The 20091-nt window shown below is 43.8% G+C and overlaps 1 protein-coding gene and 1 long non-coding RNA gene across 2 annotated transcripts in view; both read left to right on the forward strand.

The window, feature by feature from the left end:
- Positions 1–3879: 3879 nt before the first annotated feature.
- Positions 3880–8525, forward strand: LOC310645393. The gene is made up of 3 exons (XR_014493482.1): positions 3880–4099; positions 6485–6701; positions 7978–8525. It is a non-coding gene; the product is annotated as an uncharacterized lncRNA (long non-coding RNA).
- A 3803-nt stretch (positions 8526–12328) lies between these two features.
- LOC310645725 (protein FAM169B-like) overlaps positions 12329–20091 on the forward strand; it is a gene marked incomplete at its 5' end in the record, with an annotated part of 43414 nt that continues 35651 nt past the window's right edge. The window contains one exon of the mRNA XM_083371714.1: positions 12329–12350. Within this exon, the coding sequence (XP_083227840.1) occupies positions 12329–12350 (22 nt within the window). The remainder of the gene's footprint in view (positions 12351–20091) is intronic.

Here is a 20091-nt window from a genome sequence, read left to right on the forward strand (position 1 = left end):
GTGTGGTGACCAAAAGTGGATGTGGTATTCCAGATGTGGCCTTACTAAGGCTTTATAAAGCGGTACTAATGCTTTGTGTGATCTTGATTCTATGCCTGTGTTTATTCAACCCAGGATTGTATTCGCTTGTTTGGTCTTGGGAGATAGGAGGGAGAACCACAGACTGGATAGCCATCCTGCAGCCATGGAAGGAAGAAGAGAGGGGCGGGAAGCAACTCAGAAGGAACTGTCTCTTGTTTTCTGGAAAGTTCAGGGGGTCCTCGTTTAGCGATCCCTTGTTCGGTGATGGTTCAAACTTCCAATAGTGCTGAATGAATGATACATATGACTGCTCCTTGTATTACAGGTAGTCCTTGACTTACGACCACAATTGACCCCCAAATTTCTGTTGCTAAGCGAGACGTTTGTTAAGTGAGCTTTGCCCCATTTCATGAATTTTCTTCTCAACAGTTGTTAAGTGAATCACTACAATGGTTAAGATAGTCAACAGGGTTGTTAAGAGAATCTGCTTTCCCCGTTGACTTTTTTTTTTAATCCCATTTATATCCCGCCCTTCTCCAAAGAGTCAGGGCGGCTTACACTCTAAGAAGCACATCTTAACGGATTCTTCAAAGTTTAATCATATGTGAGTATAGTACAGAGAATTGTAGGAATCAAAAGTATCCAGAAACTGGGGAAAAAAATTTGCAAGGAGACAGGACAACCTTTACTGATCACCACAAAATAAAAAAGATGTTGAGTCTCTGGAAAAACTGAAAAGCAATAGGAATGATTAGGGGATTGAAGGCTAAATTATATGAAGAATGGTTGGAGGAACTGAGTAAGTCTAGTTTAATGAAAAGAAGGTCTAGGGGTGACATCATAGCCGTCTTTCAATATTTTAGGGGCTGCCCCAAAGAAGAGGGAGTCAGCCTATTCTCCAAAGCACCAGAAGGCGGGACAAGAAACAATGGATGGAAACTCATCAAGGAGAGAAGCAACCTGGAATTAAGGAGGAACTTCCTAACGGTGAGAACAATCAACCAGTGGAATGGCTTCCCTCCAGAGGTTGTGGGTGCTCCATCACTGGAGGCTTTTAAGAAGAGATTGTACAGCCATTTGTCTGGAATGGTATAGGGTCTCCTGCTCGAGCGGGGGGGGGGGTTGGACTAGAAGACCTCCAAAATCTTTTCTTTTTTTCCCCCGCAAGAAGCTGGAAGGTCTGACTGAACTTGTTTTAGTCCCACAAACTCTTGTTTCCCTGCAGCAGGAGAGAAACGCACCAGAGCTGGAAAGCAGGTTAGTGAAGATTTTTATTTTTTTGCTTTCGGGAAGAGAGGGGAGCTGGCTGGTGGCGCACCAAACTCTCCAACAGTGCCAGGAGGAGAAGTGGCAGGAAATGGGGCTGCCATCTCCAGAATGGAGAAGGAAGATGTGGGGCGATGCAGGGCAGCAAGCAAGTGCTCATTTCTGCACTGCATCGCTGCGCAGAGCCACTCCGCTCCCCGTTCTCCACTCTCTCCAGTGGCGGCGATGGAGGCTTGCACTGCCTGGTCACGGGCGCAAGTCACGGGAATTGGTGGAGGCAGCTGCTGCCGCTGGGCAGCTGATCTGTGGGGAGAAGTGCAAAGAAAGCCCTCCAGTGGCGCACAGTGGCAGTGGAGCCTTTCGCCATCACACACACACACACACAGCTCCAAAACAGCGGAGGGGTACTGGGCCTACCCCGCTCATCCTCCATAGCATGGCAGTCCGGCTTGGGAGGGGAGTGAAAGGGAAGGTTGCTGAGTAAGGAATGGCCTGGCTGGGTGGGGGGACTCAAGGAAGTGGGAGCGGGGCGCATGAGGCAGCTCCACCCCTCCCCCACCTGCCTCGCCTCATTGTGGTAGCAGTGGCACAATGTGCCACGTGGCCTCCTGCCCCTTTGCAGCAGCCAGGTGGGATGGAGCGGGTGGGGTCCTAACTAGGGCTTATTTTGGGAGTAAGACTTATATTGGGTCCATCCTCAAAAATCAGGGCAGGTCTTAGGGGTGGGGCTTATTTTCAAGGAAAGACACTAGATGTGAATAATCACTTCTAAAGAGAAAATACTGAGTCCTATTTGAGTAATTCAGGACCACTGTGCCACAGATATATGGCTTATTTCTAATTGTTTCAAAACTGTTTGGTTTGGTGGTAGCAGAGCCTCAGATACACGCATACAGTCCATACAGAGAGTGGTAAGGACAGCAGATTATACGAAGCTCGCTTCCGCTTATTCACGATACTACTTATAAGCGCTTACATATGCCTAGAGCTTGAAGCATTGTTATAGACCCCACACACCCACTTCAGGGTCTGTTCCTGTTGCTCCCCTCTGGGAGGAGGTTTCAAAGTATTTATAGCCAGTCTACTAGATTCTGTAACAGCTTTGTAAATTTGCAGGTTTCTTTTTTTTCACCATGTATATGTATACATTTGAACTAGACTGATGTTTCTCTGTGTCATATGTGTGTGTGTGTGGGAGTAATATGCATAATAGTATCTTTTTGAGACCTGAATGCAATGCAATTTCATTTTAATGTATGCTGATAACTGTACATTTAAAGTGACAATAAAGTTTCTATTCTATTCTATTCTATTCTATTTTCTATATTCTGTTCTGTATTTCTATTCTATTCTATTTTCTATATTCTGTTCTGTATTTCTATTCTATTTTCTATGGTCTGTATTTCTTTTCTATTCTATTCTGTTCTGTTCTATTCTATTTTCTATATTCTGTTCTGTATTTCTATTCTATTTTCTATGGTCTGTATTTCTTTTCTATTCTATTCTGTTCTGTTCAATTTTCTATATTCTGTATTTCTATTCTATTCTGTTCTATTCTATTCTATTTCATTCTTCTATTCTATTCTATTCTATTCTATTCTATTCTATTCTATTCTATTCTATTCTATTCTATTCTATTCTATTCTATTCTATTCTATTCTTTCATTATTCTATTCTATTCTATTCTATTCTATTCTATTCTATTCTATTCTATTCTATTCTATTCTATTCTATTCTATTCTATGCTATGCTATGCTATTCTATTCTATTCCATTCCATTCCATTCCATATATTCTATTCTATTTCATTCCATCCCATATTTTCTATTCTATTCTATTCTATTCTATTCTATTCTATTCTATTCTATTCTATTCTATTCTATTCTATTCTATTCTATTCTATTCTATTCTATTCTATTCTATTCTATTCTATTCTATTCTTCCTGGGGATTGAAAAATGAGCAGCATTAAAGGGAGATCCAAGCTAGAAGTAAAGAGAAATTTCCTGAGAATGGAACCATTAATCAACAGCTTGCCTCCCAGGATTGTCCGTGCTGCATCATTGGAAGTTTTAAAAAATAGAGTGCACAATCATTTTCCAGAATACAGTAAGGGTTGGACTAGAAGACCTCCAAGGTCCCTTCCAGCCCTATGGCTCTATCTTCTATAGATTCGGTGTTCTCTTGATTCCATTCCATATATTCTATTCTATTTCATTCCATCCCATATTTTCTATTCTATTCTATTCTATTCTATTCTATTCTATTCTATTCTATTCTATTCTATTCTATTCTATTCTATTCTATTCTATTCTATTCTATTCTATTCTATTCTATTCTATTCTATTTTCTATATTCTATATTCTATATTCTATATTCTATATTCTGTTCTGTATTTCTATTCTATTTTCTATGGTCTGTATTTCTATTCTATTCTATTCTATTCTATTCTATTCTATTCTATTCTATTCTATTCTATTCTATTCTATTCTATTCTATTCTATTCTATTCTATTCTATATTCTATATTCTATATTCTGTTCTGTATTTCTATTCTATTTTCTATGGTCTGTATTTCTATTCTATTCTATTCTATTCTATTCTATTCTATTCTATTCTATTCTATTCTATTCTATTCTATTCTATTCTATTCTATTCTATTCTATTCTATTCTATTCTATTCTATTCTATTCTATTGTCAGGAGCTAAGAAGTCATTCTGGGTTTGAGAAGATAGAAGGCAGAAGGAGTTAAATGGCCAGGATTCCAGAGATGTCCATAATTAAAATGATCTCACTTCATATGAAACCAGCCCGGTAGGTAAAGTGTTTTTTTCCTGACCAATAACGGAAAGGACATTTGGAACAGATGGTTAAAGGATATAATACCAGCAGCTATCATCAGCTGTGCTACCATGGGTGACAGAGAGGACTGTTGCTGTGAAGAGCTGAAAGGTTAATTTGAGAATCTGAGTTAAATCGGATTGATTTGGAATCTTCATGGGGAAAAAAATTGTCTTCTTCTAGCCACTACAGATAGTCCTCGACTTACAACAGTTCGTTTAGTGACCTTTCAAACTTGCAATGGCACTGGAAAAAGTGAGTTATGACCATTCTTCACAGTTACGACCTTTGCAGCCTCCCCCCCCATGGTCACATGATCAAAATTCAGATGCTTGGTTCGCTATTTATGACGGCCACAGCGTCCTGGGGTCACGTGATCCTTTTTGCGACCTTCTGACAAGCAAAGTCAATGGGGGAGCCAGATTCACTTAACAGCCGTGTCACTAACTTAACACCTGCAGCGATTCACTTAACAACTGTGGCAAGAAAAGCCGTAAAATGGGGTGGGGTGGGGGCCGGAAAGACCCACTTAACAAATGTCTCAATTAGCAACGGAATTTTTGGGCTCAAGTGCGGTCATAAGTCGGGGACTACCTTTCTGCTTTTTTGCCCAAACCTTGCGCTCAAAGCTTCTAGCAAAGAGGCTATTTCCAAATGGAAAATCACTCACCTGCTGAGAAAACCAGATGCCATCTCCCTGGGATTTTAAAACACAGCATGCGGGCTCCCTTTTACAGTATCTATTCGCTTAGTGCTTCTGAAAGCATCTGTTGACATAGGGGCTTTTTGCCCTAAGTCTATTGCCCCAAGGTTGAAGGACTTGTTATCTTTTTTTAAAAACAACAAACTACCTAGCAATCTTGCCTTCCAGCTCAGGGTCCAACGGGGATAGCAATTTCATGTCGACTTTCAACTTTTTCATTTCGCAAGCATGAGATTTTACAAAAATCGATGAGGTAAGAGAGAGGGCGCTATCACACCAATCCCAGAATGAATGAATATGCATACACCTGTATTATATTTATATATATTTATATTTATTAAATTTTTATACCGCCCTTCTCCCGAAGGACTCAGGGCGGTGTACAGGGCAATAAATCTCAAAATATACATACAAAAGTTAAAAAGAATTAAATAATTATGCCCAATATAAAACAATGATTAAAACAATGTTAAAAACCAAATCCAAACCCCAACCCCATCAGACCAGGCCGGATTGTTCAAATAAATAAGTTTTTAGATCGCGTCGGAAGGAGCGAAGGTCGGGGGCCGTCCGGAGCTCAACCGGCAAGCGGTTCCATAGGTCTGGTGCGTCCACAGTATTATTTGTAGAATGAGGAATAACAGAATTGTTGAGTAATAACAGGAGAAATGGCTGTCCAGTCTTTTCTTAAACGCCTCGGTCATGAAGCACCCATAGCGTCTGGAGGCAGGGCGTTCCACTGGTTGATTGTTTTTCAGTGTCAGGAAAATTTCCCTTAGTTCCAGGTTGCTTCTCTCCTTGAAATGCATCTAAAAGAAAAAAAAAGGTTTCTTCCCCAGGAAAAAGCAGTGATTGTAAGTAAAACGGCTGGATTTTTCCAGGAAAAATGGGAGAAGCAGCCGAAGGAGAAAGGGGAACAGCTGAGGGGATACTGAAATTAACTGGATTTGCTTAAGGACCGCATGATTCACTTAACAACTGCGACGGTTTACTTAAGAACTGTGGCAAACTCAGTTAATAACTGCCCTGCTTAGCAGCAGAAATTTTTGGACTCACTTGTGGTGTCTACAGGTAGTCCTCGACTTACAATCACAATTGAGCCAACGTTTATGTTGCTAAGTGAGAAATCTGTTAAGGGAGTTTTTGTCCCATTTTACAAGCTTTCTCGCCACCGTTGTTAAGTGAATCTCTGCAGTTGATCAGTTAGTAACCCGGTTGTTGAGTGAATCTGGCTTCTTCATTGGTTTTGCTTGCCAGAAGGTTGCAAAAGGGGATCACATGACTTTCGGTCATAAGTATAAACCGGTTGCCAAGCATTTGAATTTTGATCAGATGATCATGGCGATGCTACAGTGGTCGTAACTGTTAGAAATGGTCTTAAAGTCACTTTTTTCAGTGCTGTTGTAACTTTGTACGGTCACTAAAATGAACTGTTGTAAATTGAGGACTATCTGTATTCACACACACACACACACACACACACACACACACACGTATATACTTGCATATATATACATCTACGTGTACCTGAAGCACCGCGGGTGGTTGTGTCTTCCTATAATACTAAGGATTTTTGCAACCCCTGCTGACAGAAATAAAGGGATCTGCGCAACCCATACGGTGTTTCCAAAAAGGATTACCTCTTTCCCCCACAGAGGCCCTGATGCAAAAAAGAAGGTGGATGGGAAAGACAGCCAGTGGAACAGAAGTAACTTTGCAGACATCAAAGTACCCTGAGACAAAAAGACAATTGATTTTCTGGGATGATCTGATTAATAGACCTTTGCCTGCTGCGACTGAATGATTACAAGCTGTACCACTTGCATTTAATTGCTGTTTTACAACTTCCCACTAAATGCCGTTCTTTGCAAGGTACATGGTTTTTATCATGCATATTTGCCAGCTGAGATAACATGGGGGGTGGGGGGGGGCGCTGGTTGGCAACTTCAAGGGGCAGATTAACTAACGGAGACCTGGTTGAGGTAAACAAGTTTATGAGTAAAGGACTGTTTTTCCCCCCCTTCACCTACTTCATCATTACAGTAATTATCAGTTACTTGATCTCAGTGAGAAACGAAAGTAAGAGGAAGTAAGAGGCAAAAATAAGGTCCTGAACCTTAACAGAGTAAGGCTGTTTTAGTTTTTATCAAATGTGCAGATGGCTTTATTTCACTTTCTAGCTCTTCAGCTGCTATGATGAATAATACTGATTGCTTAAGATTTTCAGAGAATAACTGAGTTGTAGGTCTTCTACCTAAGGGACGCGGTGGCTCAATGGGTTAGGACGCTTAGGTTGTCGATCAGGTCGGCAGTTTGGCGGGTCGAATCCCAAGTGCCGCGTAGCAGAGTGAGCAGCTGTTACTCTTCCCAGCTTCTGCCAACCTAGCAGTTCGAAAGCGCGTAAAAATGCAAGTAGAAAAATAGGGACCACTATGGTGGAAAGGTAACAGCGTTTCGTGCGCCTTTGGCATCTAGTAATGCCGGCCACATGACCACAAAGACGTCCTTAGACAAGCGCTGGCTCTTCGGCTTTGAAACGGAGATGAGCACTGGCCCCTAGAGTCGGAAACGACTAGCACGCATGTGCGGGGGAACCTTTACCTTTACTTTATCCTATCCTATCCTATCCTATCCTATCCTATCCTATCCTATCCTATCTTATCCTATCCTGTTTTCTTATTGGTACAGGTACTCCTTGAGTGACAACCATTGGTTTAGTGACTGTTGGAAGTTACAACGGCACTGAAAAATGACTTATGACTGTTTTTCACACTCATGACCATTGCAGCATCCCCATGGTCCCGTGATCAAAAAATTCAGACACTTGGCAAATGCTTCATATTTATGACGGTCGCAGTATCCCCAGGTCACGTGATCCCCCTTTGTGGCCTCCTGACAAGCAAAACAAAGCCAGATTCACTTAACAACTGTCATCCTAATATAGGAAGCCCTATCCAAATTAAAATATTCTTTATTCTTAATATTAAAAAAGAGACAGAATATTGTTATTTCCCCAAAGGAGAAAAAAAATCTTAACAAAGGCAGAAAGCAGCCCCAGGAAAACAGCTTCAGACTAAGAAACCTGAAGATAAGATAAAAGATAAGATCAAATAAGCTGTATTGTCATTTTTTTTTTACTGGACTTTAGGAATGCAGGTTTTCTAATCCATTCAGGAAGACTTGGACAATCTATTCATGAACAAAACGCCTCCAGCCACAAAAGGCTGGAGTTGATGGGATTAACAATTTACATGCCCGCCCCTGGTCTTCCCATTTGCAATGTACGGCTGTGAAAGCTGGACCATAAGAAAGGCTGAGAGCCAAAGAATTGAGGCCTTTGAACTATGGTGCTGGAGAAGATCAAACCGGTCAGTCCTAGAGGAGATCAACCCTGACTGCTCTTGAGAAGGCCAGATCCTGAAGCTGAAACTCAAATACTTTGGCCACCTAATGAGAAGGAAGGACTCACTGGAGAAGAGCCTAATGCTGGGAAAGGTTGAGGGCAAGAGAAGAAGAAGGGGACGACAGAGAATGAGGTGGCTGGATGGAGTCCCTGAAGCAGTGGGCGTGAGCCTAGATGGACTCCAGAAGATGGTAGAGGACAGGAAGGCCTGGAGGAACGTTATCCATGTGGTTGTGATGGGTCGGACATGACTTCACAACTAACAACAACGCCTGCCCCCACCAAATTCTAAGGACAGGACATGACCTTTAGGACATAATAGGATTTTCCCACCACCATTAGAATGGCAAAAGACACAAGGCTCATTACATTGCACAACCTCTTGGAGCATCTCAATCTAAGCCCTATAAAGATCCATCCAATAACTCAGCCATTTTGTCAGCTGTCCCAGAACTACATGCTGTTGTTCGTTCTGCTCATCTTCAATAAACAGACCTTCTTTCCAAAGCAGCCTCCATTTTATTCCCGGCTTGGAACTGGACCTGATTTTTTCTTTAAACACTAACTTAACTGCAGTGATTCACTTAACAATGGTGGCAAGAAAGGTCGTAAAATGGGTCAAAACTCGCTTAACGACTGTCTTGCTTAGCAGTGGAGATTTGGGGATTAATTACGGCCATAGATCAAGGACTACCTGTACATTTCTCTAGGTTGGGTTTTAGTCCCTTTAGTACAGGGGTGTCAAACTCGCAACGTCTCGTGACATGTCTTGACGTATCATGACTTTTTTTCCCATTGCTGGTGGGCGCAGTTTCAGTATGATGATGCATCCGGCCCGTGGGCCGGCAGTTTGACACCCTTGCTTTAGTAGTTAAGAACTGGGTGGGGGGCCATTTTATCCACCTTCCTCTATGTGAGTCTGGAGCAGTTCCACTCTCTGACTGACCTATTGTGCAGCATTGGTTTTTGAGGAAAAGCGTAATATAAATCTAACAAAGATTTTCAGTACAAACTTGCCCCTAGGATGTAAGAAACCTCATGTCTGTCCCTGGGATGGGCTTTCTATAGCAACTTGAATTGCAATCTTGTAATCTAATTGCTAACTTAAGGTCCACCTTAGGGGGCAATGGAAGCTAAAACATAGGAAGAATAGTTGCAGGAACTGGGAACATCCAGTTTGGGGAAAAGAAGGACCAGGAGTAACATGACAGCAGTCTTCCAATATTTGAAGGACTTCCAGAAAGAGGAGGAGGGGCCGGTCAACCTATTCTCCAAAGCACCTGAAAGCAGGACAAGAAGCAAAGGATGCAAACTAAGGAGAGAACCAATCTAGAAAATAGGACAATTTTTTTTGACAGTGAGAACAATTAACCAGTGGACCTGCTTCCTTCCAGAAGTTGTGGGTGCTCCAACTGGAGACTGGACTGCCACTTCTTTGAAATGGTATAGGCCAGGGGTAGGCAACCTTGGCTCTTTTATGACTCGTGGACTTCAACTCCCAGAATTCCTGAGCCAGCCATGCTGAGGGGGAAAGGGAGAGGTTTCCAAGGTGAGCCATGCTGGCTCAGGAATTCTGGGAGTTGAAGTCCACGAGTCATAAAAGAGCCAAGGTTGCCTACCCCTGGTAGAGGCTCTCCTACCAGAGCAGGGGTTTGGACTAGAAGACCTCCAAGGACCCTTCCAACTCTTGTTATTCTCTTTTTCTGCTTGCAGAACGATTGTTATTTGATTTATATTCTTCAACCTGCATCTTAATATCTCCAGGAAAGTTATCAAATTGCTTACAGCTGCTGTTGCTTGCCACAGGAAAATACTACCTTAATTTCAGGGTTTTATAACTATGTAAAAATGTGTTCTGCTTTTTATGTGGTTTGATAGTCTGTTCTCATATGCGGTCATTGACTTCAATAAAGTTATAGTGCCACCAACAAATCATAATATTCATCATGTCCAGAGAACAGGGCATCGCTTTTATGAGTCACGAAGCACAAAGAAGTCTATACAGGTAGTAGTCCTTGACTTACAACCGTTTCTTTAGTGACCGTCTGAAGTTACAACAGCATTGATAAAGGTGACGTACGACTCATTTTTGCACTTACAGCCATTGACAGCATCCTCACAGTGACATAATCAAACCGGCATGTGACTGTCATTGCCAACAAGCAAAGGGGAAGCTAAATGCGCTTAATGATTGCATGATTTACTTAGCAACTGCAATGACCTGCTTAACAACGCAGCAAAAAAGTCATAAAATCAGATGCAACTCACATGACGCCTTGCTTAGCAATTGAAATTCCCGTGTCAATTGTGGCTGAAGACTATTTGTACCTGAAAAACTACCTCTGTGTGCATGCCTGCGTAAACACACACACACACAAGCCCCTGTTAAATTCTTCATCAGTTATCACTTACTGTGTACAGGCCTACAAATGATCAAATTGTTATTGTATAGGGAGTCCTCGACTTACAACAGTTCATTTAGCGACCATTCAAATTTACAACGGCACTGGGAAAAAAAGGGGGCTCACGAGAGTTTTTCACACAACCGTCGCAGCCTTGGGTATGTGATCAAAATGTGGATGCTTGGCAATTGCTTCATATTTATGACGGTTGCAGTGTCCCGGGGTCACGTGATCCGCTTTTGCAAACTTCAGACAAGTAAAGTCTGAAGAGCCTTGGTGGAGCAGTGGGCTAATGCCTTCTTAAGTAACACCAGCTGCCTGCAATTAGTGCAGGTTCGAGTCCCACCAGGCTCAAGGTTGACTCAGCCTTCCATCCTTCCCAGGTAGGTAAAATGAGGACCCAGATTGTTGGGGGCAATTAAGCTGGCTTTGTAATAATGCCGCTTGGGGTGTGTGTGTGAAAGCCCTAACAAGCAGGCATATACATAGAATGAAGGCTACTGCTAAGCTTGTAAGCCGCCCTGAGTCTTCGGAGAAGGGTGGGATATAAATGGAATATAAACAAATAAAGTCAACGGGGAAGCCAGATTTGCTTAATGACGTTACTAACTTAACAATTGGAACCGTTCACTGTGGCAAGGTAGGTCACAAAAAGGGGCAAAACTCACTTCACCAATATTTCACTGAGCAACATAAATTTTGGGCTGGATTGTGGTTGTAAATCGAGGACTACCTGTATTCCTGGCACCCCCTAGGAAATCAGCTACTCAGATCTTGCCCGGAACCAAGGTTACACAGAAGACAGCCGGTTGGGCCGTTTAATTTTAGCACTGTGAGGCTCTACAACCGCCACCGTTTGCCCTTTGGTTTTATAGGAGCTACAAATCCACGGGCTAAGGAATGTGGACGAGAGCCCTGCGTGGAATTCAGCCAGGTGTGGATCGCAAACCCGCCCCGCCCCCCCCGCCGGGTCTTCAAACTTGGCCCTTTGGTGACTGGTGGACTTCAACTCCCAGAATTCCTCAGCCGGCGTGCCTGGCTGAGGAATTCTGGGAGTTGTAGTCCACCAGTCACCAAAGAGCCAAGTTTGAAGACCCCTGTTCCAGCCAAACCAGAGGTCTTCAAACTCGGCCCTTTTATGACTCATGGACTTCAACTCCCAGAATTTCTCAGCCAGGCACGCTGGCTGAGGAATTCTGGGAGTTGAAGTCCATGAGTCATAAAAGGGCCGAGTTTGAAGACCCCTGTTCCAGCCAAACGGTTGCCCGTGGCTTCAAACGTTACGCCAGCGTTTCCCAACCTTAGGAACTTGAAGATGCGTGGACTTCAACTCCCAGAATTCCCCAGCCAGCATAGCTGGCTGGGGAATTCTGGGAGATGAAGTCCACGCATCTTCAAGTTCCTAAGGTTGGGAAACACTGCGTTACGCAACCGCCCCTTGTTTACAGCTGAGCGAGTTGGGCCGAGCAGGCTGCAGCTTGCAAACCGGGGAGGCTGAGTGGATCCAGCCGCTCTCCCTTCCCCATCAAGCGGCGCTTGGAGGGCAGCCAGACGGCGCGCAAGCGGCGCTCGGTTCCGCCGGGTGCGCGGCCCTAATTTGCACGCCGGCATCCCCGGGCTGGGCGCAGGAAAGCGGGGGCGGCTCCTCGGCCTTCCCCGTTGCGCCAGGGCGGGCAGGAAGGAAGGAAGGGGCGATGGCGGGAGATGGCGGCGCCGGTAAGGAGCCGGACAGGGCGCAAGGCGGGAGGAGGGCTCTCTGGCCATGCGCAGAGTGCAGCTCTTCCTTCTGCAACGGCGCTGGGCTTCAGGGAAGGGGCTGGGGAGCCGGGCGAGGCGCCCCCCAGGCCGGGAAGCGGCAGCAGCGGACGCTTTCCTCCCCTTCCCCGTGCAAAATCCGCGCTGCAGACTCAGCAAGGGATGGGGCGCAAAAGATGGGGCGTTGCAATCGCTCTGCAGCCCTGCCCAGGAGGAGAGCCCCCCCCATGGCAATCGTGGGGTGGTGGTGGGTGGTGGGAAGCTCAGCTCTGCCTTTGGAGGGAGGGGGGGCAAAGGCTGGGAAAAAAGCTCGGCGCTCCTTCTACGCGGGCGGAGAGAGCCGGTTGAGCGCAAAGCTGGAAGTACCGTATTAGTACCGCTTTTATAAGGCCTTGGCGGGTCGAATCCCGAGTGCCGCGTAGCAGAGTGAGCGCCTGTTACTCGTCCCAGCTTCTGCTAACCTAGCAGTTCGAAAGCACGTAAAAATGCAAGTAGAAAAATAGGGACTACTACGGTGGGAAGGGAACAGCGTTCCGTGCGCCTTTGGCGTCTAGTCATGCCGGCCACATGACCACGGAGACGTCCTCGGACAAGCGCTGGCTCTTCGGCTTTGAAACGGAGATGAGCACCGGCCCTTAGAGTCGGAAACGACTAGCACGCATGGCGGGGGAACCTTTACCTTTACCTTTTTAAGGCCACATCTGGAATCCGGCATCCAGTTTTGGTCACCGGTCCGGAATGCAAAAAAAGATGTTGAGACTCTGGAAAGAGTGCAGAAAAGAGCAACCAAGATGACTAGCGGGGCTGGCGGTTAAAACACACGAAGAACCGTTGGCAGGAATTGGGGATGTCCAGTCTAGGGAAGAGAAGGACTAAGGGTGACATGACAGCAATGTTCCAATGTTTGAGGGGCTGCCACAGAGAAAGGGGGGGGAGGTTTGTCAACCTATTTTCCAAAGCACCTGAAGGCAGGACAAGAAGCAACAGGTGGAAACTAATCAAGGTGAGAAGGAACCTAGAACTAAGAAACTTCCTAGCAGAACAATCAACCAGTGGAACAACCTGCCTTCAGAAGTTGTGGGTGCTCCATCACTGGAGGCTTTGAAGAGACTGGACAGTCACCTGTCTGGAATGGTCTAGGGCAGGGCTCAGCAACCTGAAACAGTGAAAGAGCCACTCGGAACCGGTTCCCTCACAAAAGGAAAAACTGGGAGCCGCAAAAAATGTGTGCACATGTGCATACATGCGCGCATGCGCAGAACAGGGTTTGACTGAATAGTGGAGCCAAGGCGAGATATGCACCTACCCTGCATATTTGAATTGATTGGTTGAACTTTTTTAGTCCCACTTTTTTTTTTTTTTTGGACTGCACATGGCAGAGGACCGGGAGCCGCAGGAGATGGCTGAAAGAGCTGCATGCGGCTCCGGAGCCGCGGGTTGCAGACCTGTGGTATAGGGTCTCCTACTTGAGCCGGAGTTGGACTAGAAGACCTCTAAGGTCCCTTCCAACATTGTTACTCTATTCTGTTATTTTGGACTTGTGTTTCCAAACACCTCTGCCCGTCTTGCTTGGCCAAAGCTAGGATGAGCAAACCCCGGGAGTTAAAATCACCGAAATTACGTTGCATTATGAGGCGTGAAGGGGCCATCATACTAAGCTACAGAATGGTGGTTTGAACTTGGACGTTTTTTAATTTTCCATGAAGAATTTTCATAGAATTTGCTGAAAATAACTCCATTTTTTGGGGGGATGGTGATGGTGGTAGGGAGAACCCTAAGAATGTTGATTTCGTTGGATCCTTGTGGTTTTTGCTAGAGATGGCCTTGGCACATTTCTGAATAAATTCACATTTGGTAACAATTAAAGACTTGTGTCCTTTTAAGTGATGTTTATTATGTTGTAACTGATGGTGTTTAGAAATGTAAAGTTTTCTAAGGGCTGTGCTTTGGGGCTGATTGTTGTTTCCCCTGCCTTCAGTCCATCTGAAGTCTAAAGATAGGGCATTGTTTATTCAAACTTGAAATAATTTTTTACTCTGAAAGCAAACTTTTGCGTGGTTTGTTTTTGTTAAGACAGGCTGGCAGTAATTCCTTTTCCCTCCTGGCCATTTCCTACTTAATCCAATTTTGAAGATCTGTCAGTCCTGCACAAATCAAAGCCCTTTCCTTTCTTCATTAACTATGAATTTATTTATTTATTCTTGTTACAAAAACAGGATATTAAAACACAACCTTATAATTAGCTGAGGTCCACAGAAGTTAGATACTGGTAGTCCTCAACGTAATGACCAAAATTACGCTCAAAATTTCTGTTCAGTTTTGCCCCATTTTGCAACCTTTCTTGCCATGCTTGTTAAGTGAATCACTGCATTCGTTAAATTAATAACACGGTTGTTAAGTGAATCTGGCTTCCCCATCAACTTTGCTTATCAGAAGGTCACAAGGGGATTACATGACCCGGGATACTGCATCCGTCATAAATATGAATCGGTTACCAAAGATCTGAATTTTGATCCGCTGACCCTGTCGACACCCTAACGGTTGCTTCCTCCTGTGCCGTTGTAAAACGGTCACTAAATGAATGGTTGTAAGTCAAGGACTACTTGTAGTTTAAATTCTAATTCTGTCTACAGCAGTGTTTTTTAAGAGGCATGGACTTCAACTCCCAGAATTCCCATGTCAGCATCCTGGGACTTGGAAGTCCACACGTCTTAAAGGTTGAAAAACACTGATTATCTGCAAGACAGGATTGGATGGCAGTGTTTTCTTTTTTTTTTCTCCTCTGATTCTTTTTGTGTTCTGATTTTTGCCAAAAGAATTCAAGAAATCTTTTGATTTGATTTGAACCCTGGACTTCTGAACCGGAACTTAAACATGCTTCCTATTTCCTGTTGAATGACCTAAGTTCACGTACGGTATTCCATCATGGTTTATTGGTCCACTGCAGAAGTCACAATTGGCTGGTGTACAATAGTGTGAGCCATAAATTATGTTTTCATATCACAGTGGTTGGTTTTTGGCTTAGCAAGCTGTAAAAAAGAACTAAATTACGGGTAGTAAAATTGTGAATCTAGCCTTTGCTGCTTGTAAAACTGATTTACTGTATGTATTTTATACTCTTAGCCCCATGTTGGAAAGTAAAAATACCAGAAAGATTTTTCCCCCCAAATTTCCATGACATTTTTCCATGATACCTCTGACCATTAATAGTGTATTAAAATTGTACTTTTGATTCTTACCTTCACATTTACAGTCTGATCAGATTTGTAATCTTTTTTATTATTATTATTACTTGATACTTTTTTAAAATTCTGGGTGATGCAGCATTTTTTTCTCTCAGTTGGTTTTATTTGATAAAATGAATTCCAGCTGCAGCGTTCAGTGTAGTGGTGTCTAAAAATGCAGGTAGTCCTCGACTTACGACCACAACTCAGCCCAACATTTCTATTGCTAAGCGAGACAGCTGTTAAATGAATTTTGCCCCATTTTGTGACCTTTCTTGCCGCAGTTGTTAAATTGATCCCTGTAGCTGTTAAGTTAATGGCGTGGTTGTTCGGTAAATCCGGCTTCCCCAGCGACTTCGCTTGTCAGAAGGTCGCAAAAGGGGTCACATCACCCCAGGTTACAGGGGTAGACAACTTTGGCTCTTTTATGACTCGTGGACTTCAACTAGCTGACTCAGGAATTCTGGGAGTTGAAGTCCACGAGTCATAAAACAGCTGAGGTTGCCTACCCCTGTGCCCAGGACAATGCAGCCGTCATAAATAGGAATCAGTTGCCAAGCGTATTTATGACCGTTGCAGTGTCCTGGGGTCACCTGTTCCCCTTTTGCGACATTCTGACAAGCGAAGCCGACGGGGAAGCTGGATTCATTTCTCAGCCGTGCGACTGACTTCACAACGGCAGGGATTCACTTAACAGCCGTGGCAAGGAAGGTCATAAAGTGGGGCAAAACACACTTAACAACTGTCCCGCTAAGCAACAGAATTCTGGGGCTCAATTGTGCTCATAGGCTGAGGACTTTACCTGTAGTACTTTCTTGTAAAACTACATTGACAGAATCTTGCAATTTTGAAAATACAATTCTCTCCCCCCCACCCCCGTCCCCCTTTATAGACTTAAGAATCTAGAGACGGTCTCTTTTGAGCCTCCCCCCTGTGAGACACAAAAATAGTCACAAATTGAAATCCACTCTGTTTGAGTTACAAATAGAAGAAAAGAAGTTTATTAGACTTCACAACAAAGTCTAAAAAGTAACGGTTTGGATTCAGGAAGGCAAACAATGCAGCCAAGCACTGAACCACACCCCAGATTCCAAAATCACATATTATTATATATCGCGATGCCCCATTCCCTCTCCCATGGCCCCGTTGGTTTAGGGCGGCTTTGGAGGTTACAATCTATTAGAAGCGCCTAAACAGAATATATTATCTCTGCCCCTGTTTGTTTATTTATTTTTATTTTTTAATCCCATTTATATCCCGCCCTTCTCCGAAGACTCAGGGCGGCTTACACTCTAAGCACAAATCAAATTTACATTATACTAATAAGATCCCTCCCCTGCTATCCTGTTTATGTACATGCTTATCAATTCTAGAAGAGAGATGTCTCCCATCTTCTATACCCGCCAGCGGTACCAGGCACCAGAAGGTACTTAAAAACAATTCCTAGATGGTGACTCACACTGGGCCCCATGGCAACTCCTGTTCTCCCTCTCCCTCTCCACTTGAGGCCTGTATTTTTCCCCATATACTCAAAGCATCTACTCAGGCAATTGATTATAAAATGATTATTATAAAATGTAAAATATGATTACATGATAATACTAAAAGCATATATATATGCTCTGCTGTCTCTTCTCTGACCGTTTCCTTGACCGGTCTTTTTGTCCAGTCTTCCAAGGTCTTTCTCACATGCCACTGCAATCTCTTGTCCTCTTTCGAACCCATTTCCTGCTTGTGAGAGATAAAACATGCACTGTAATTTTGCTTGTATTAAAATAACCTCTGGTCAGTTCTTAAAAGAAATCTGCCTTACAGGGTGGGGGGGGGAGACCGATAGAAATGCCTATGTGATAATTTACAGCCACCTTGTTTTTCCTCCGGGGACTTCACTTCAAAGCCACTTGGCTTTAATTTGCTTGTTTTTGTGGTGTTTGGGGGAAAAACAACCAAACACATTCTTTGGGCTGTAGAATATTTTTGTCTTTCCCTTCAGCCTTCAGTGCTATCTCTATGATGATGAAATCTAAGCCGGGCAGTTTTGATCCATCAACATTTCATTTCAGGACAACGAAGGACGAGCTATATTTGCTTGGCGTTGTTGCTTTTTTTTATTGCCACGGTTTTGGTCAAATTAGCCATTTTTGGGGATGATGGCTGGATTTGAACCATGTGGCAAGCTAAAATGTAGTTGGCTTGTTTGTGTGTCAAGGATATTGTCTGACTGGTCATTTGGCCTATCTCCATTTGACACTGTACCCCAACCCAGGGCCCTGAAGATGACATCTCCCATCTTCCACAGCCATTGGGAATTGGGGGAGGCGACTGTTGATCTTTCCCCTTGCTTTTCCCATTGACTGGTTGGAAATGTCAACCTTAGCAATGCGACACACCGTATTTTCCCAAAAATAAGACCTAACTGGAAAATAAGCCCTAGCATGATTTTATAATAATAATAATAATAATAATAATAATAATAATAATAAGTATAAGTATAAGTATAAGTATAAGTATAAGTATAAGTATAAGTATAAGTATAAGTATAAGTTGGAAGGGACCTTGGAGGTCATCTAGTCCAACCCCCTGCTCAGGCAGGAAACCCTATACCATTTCAGACAAATGGCTGTCCAGTCTCTTCTTAAAAACTTCCAGTGTTGGAGCATTCACCACTTCTGGAGGCAGGTTGCTCCACTGGTTAGTTGTTCTAACTGTCAGGAAGTTTCTCCTTAGTTCTAGGTTGCTTCTCTCCTTGACTAGTTTCCATCCGTTGCTTCTTGTCCTGCTTTCAGGTGCTTTGGAGAATAGCTTGGCTCCCTCTTCTTTGTGGCAGCCCCTGAGATATTGGAATACTGCTATCATGTCCCCCCTGGTCCTTCTCTTCACTAAACTAGACATACCCAATTCCAGCAACCGTTCCCTATATGTTTTAGCCTCCAGTCCCCCAATCATCTTTGTTGCTCTTCTCTGTACTCTTTCTAGTGTCTTGACATCTTTTTTACATTGTGGTGACGAAAACTGGATGCAGTATTCCAGGTGTGGCCTTACCAAAGCATTATAAAGTAGTATTAGTACTTCATGTGATCTTGATTCTATCCCTCTGTTAATGCAGCCTAGCACTGTGTTGGCTTTTTTGGCAGCTGCAGCACATGGCTGGCTCATATTTAAGTGATTGTCTACTAGGACTCCGAGATCTCTCTCACAGTTACTCACAGTTTTCAGGATGCTCGTAAATATGCCCCAGTTAAGATCGTCAGCCAGATGGATGTTTTTAGTATCGTATTTCTCCTGAAAATAAGACCTAACTGGAAAATAAGTCCTAATGCGTCTTGGAGCAAAAATTAAGACCTGGCCTTATTTTTGGGAAAATACGGTATTTATTTCTCTGTGTATTACTAGAACATTCAAGAGATTGATCGGAAGCTCATTACAGGTGATCCTCCACTTACAACCTTTTGTTTAATGACCATTCAAAGTTACAATGTTCTTCACACAATTGTTGCAGCACACCTCCCCCCATGGTCATGTGATCAAAATGGCTGGTTCAGGAATTTTGGGTATTGAAGTACACAAGTCCTAAAAGAGCCAAGGTTCCCTACCCCTGGATTAGACATACCTAGTTCCCTCTATCCTTCTTTGTAAGGTTTAGCCTCCAATCCCCTAATCCAGAGATCCCCAACCTTTTGGGAACCAGGGACTGGTTACGTGGAAAGAGGTTTTTCCATGGACCGGAGAGTGCGTGGTTTTGTGTGCTGCCTGCGGATGGGGCTTTGCTTGTTTGTGCGGACCGGTTGCTGGCATGCCACGGCCCAGTACTAGTCCCCAGACCGGGAGTTGGGGACCCCTGCCCTAATCATCTTTGTTGCTCTTCTCTGCATACTTCCTAAGGTCTCAACATCTTTTTTTGTATCGTGGTGACTAGAATTGGACACAGCATTCCAAGTGTGGTTCTTACTAGCGCATTATAAAGCTGTACTATCACTTCACGTTGTCTTGAAGCTATCTCTCTGTTGATGCAGCCCAAGACTGGATTTTGAGAGTGGGAGGGGTGGAAATGATTCATTTCAGGTCATTTCTGCAGCAGGAGTCAAAAATTGCTTCCCTCTCCTGTCCCGTTAAACTTGAGTTATGAGTGTGTGTAGGAGGCACCTTTCTTCCCACTCCATCATGCATCAAACTATTCTTCTGCTCCATTTAAAACCAGTGAACTCTTTGCAGGGGGTCAGGTTTTAAAATAAAATGAAAGCTTTTTATTGAGGCTTCCGATCCACTTTACATTAGGTGAGAGAGGCATTTTTGAAGACCCGCAGTCCGTCATTTCTCCTTTCCTTTTCCTTGCCGTAAAGAATCAGGGATGTTATTTCGTTTGCATTAAGCGGAACCCTTCTTTCCCCAACAGCCTGAACGAAGGGAACGGCGGTGTGTATAAACGAGGCCAAGGCTGCTGCTATCTGCTGGCCAAAACTCTCTGTTGACATTGTGGC

This window comes from Vipera ursinii, assembly GCF_947247035.1.
Source record: "Vipera ursinii genome assembly, chromosome: 11".
NCBI classification, from domain to species: domain Eukaryota; kingdom Metazoa; phylum Chordata; class Lepidosauria; order Squamata; family Viperidae; genus Vipera; species Vipera ursinii.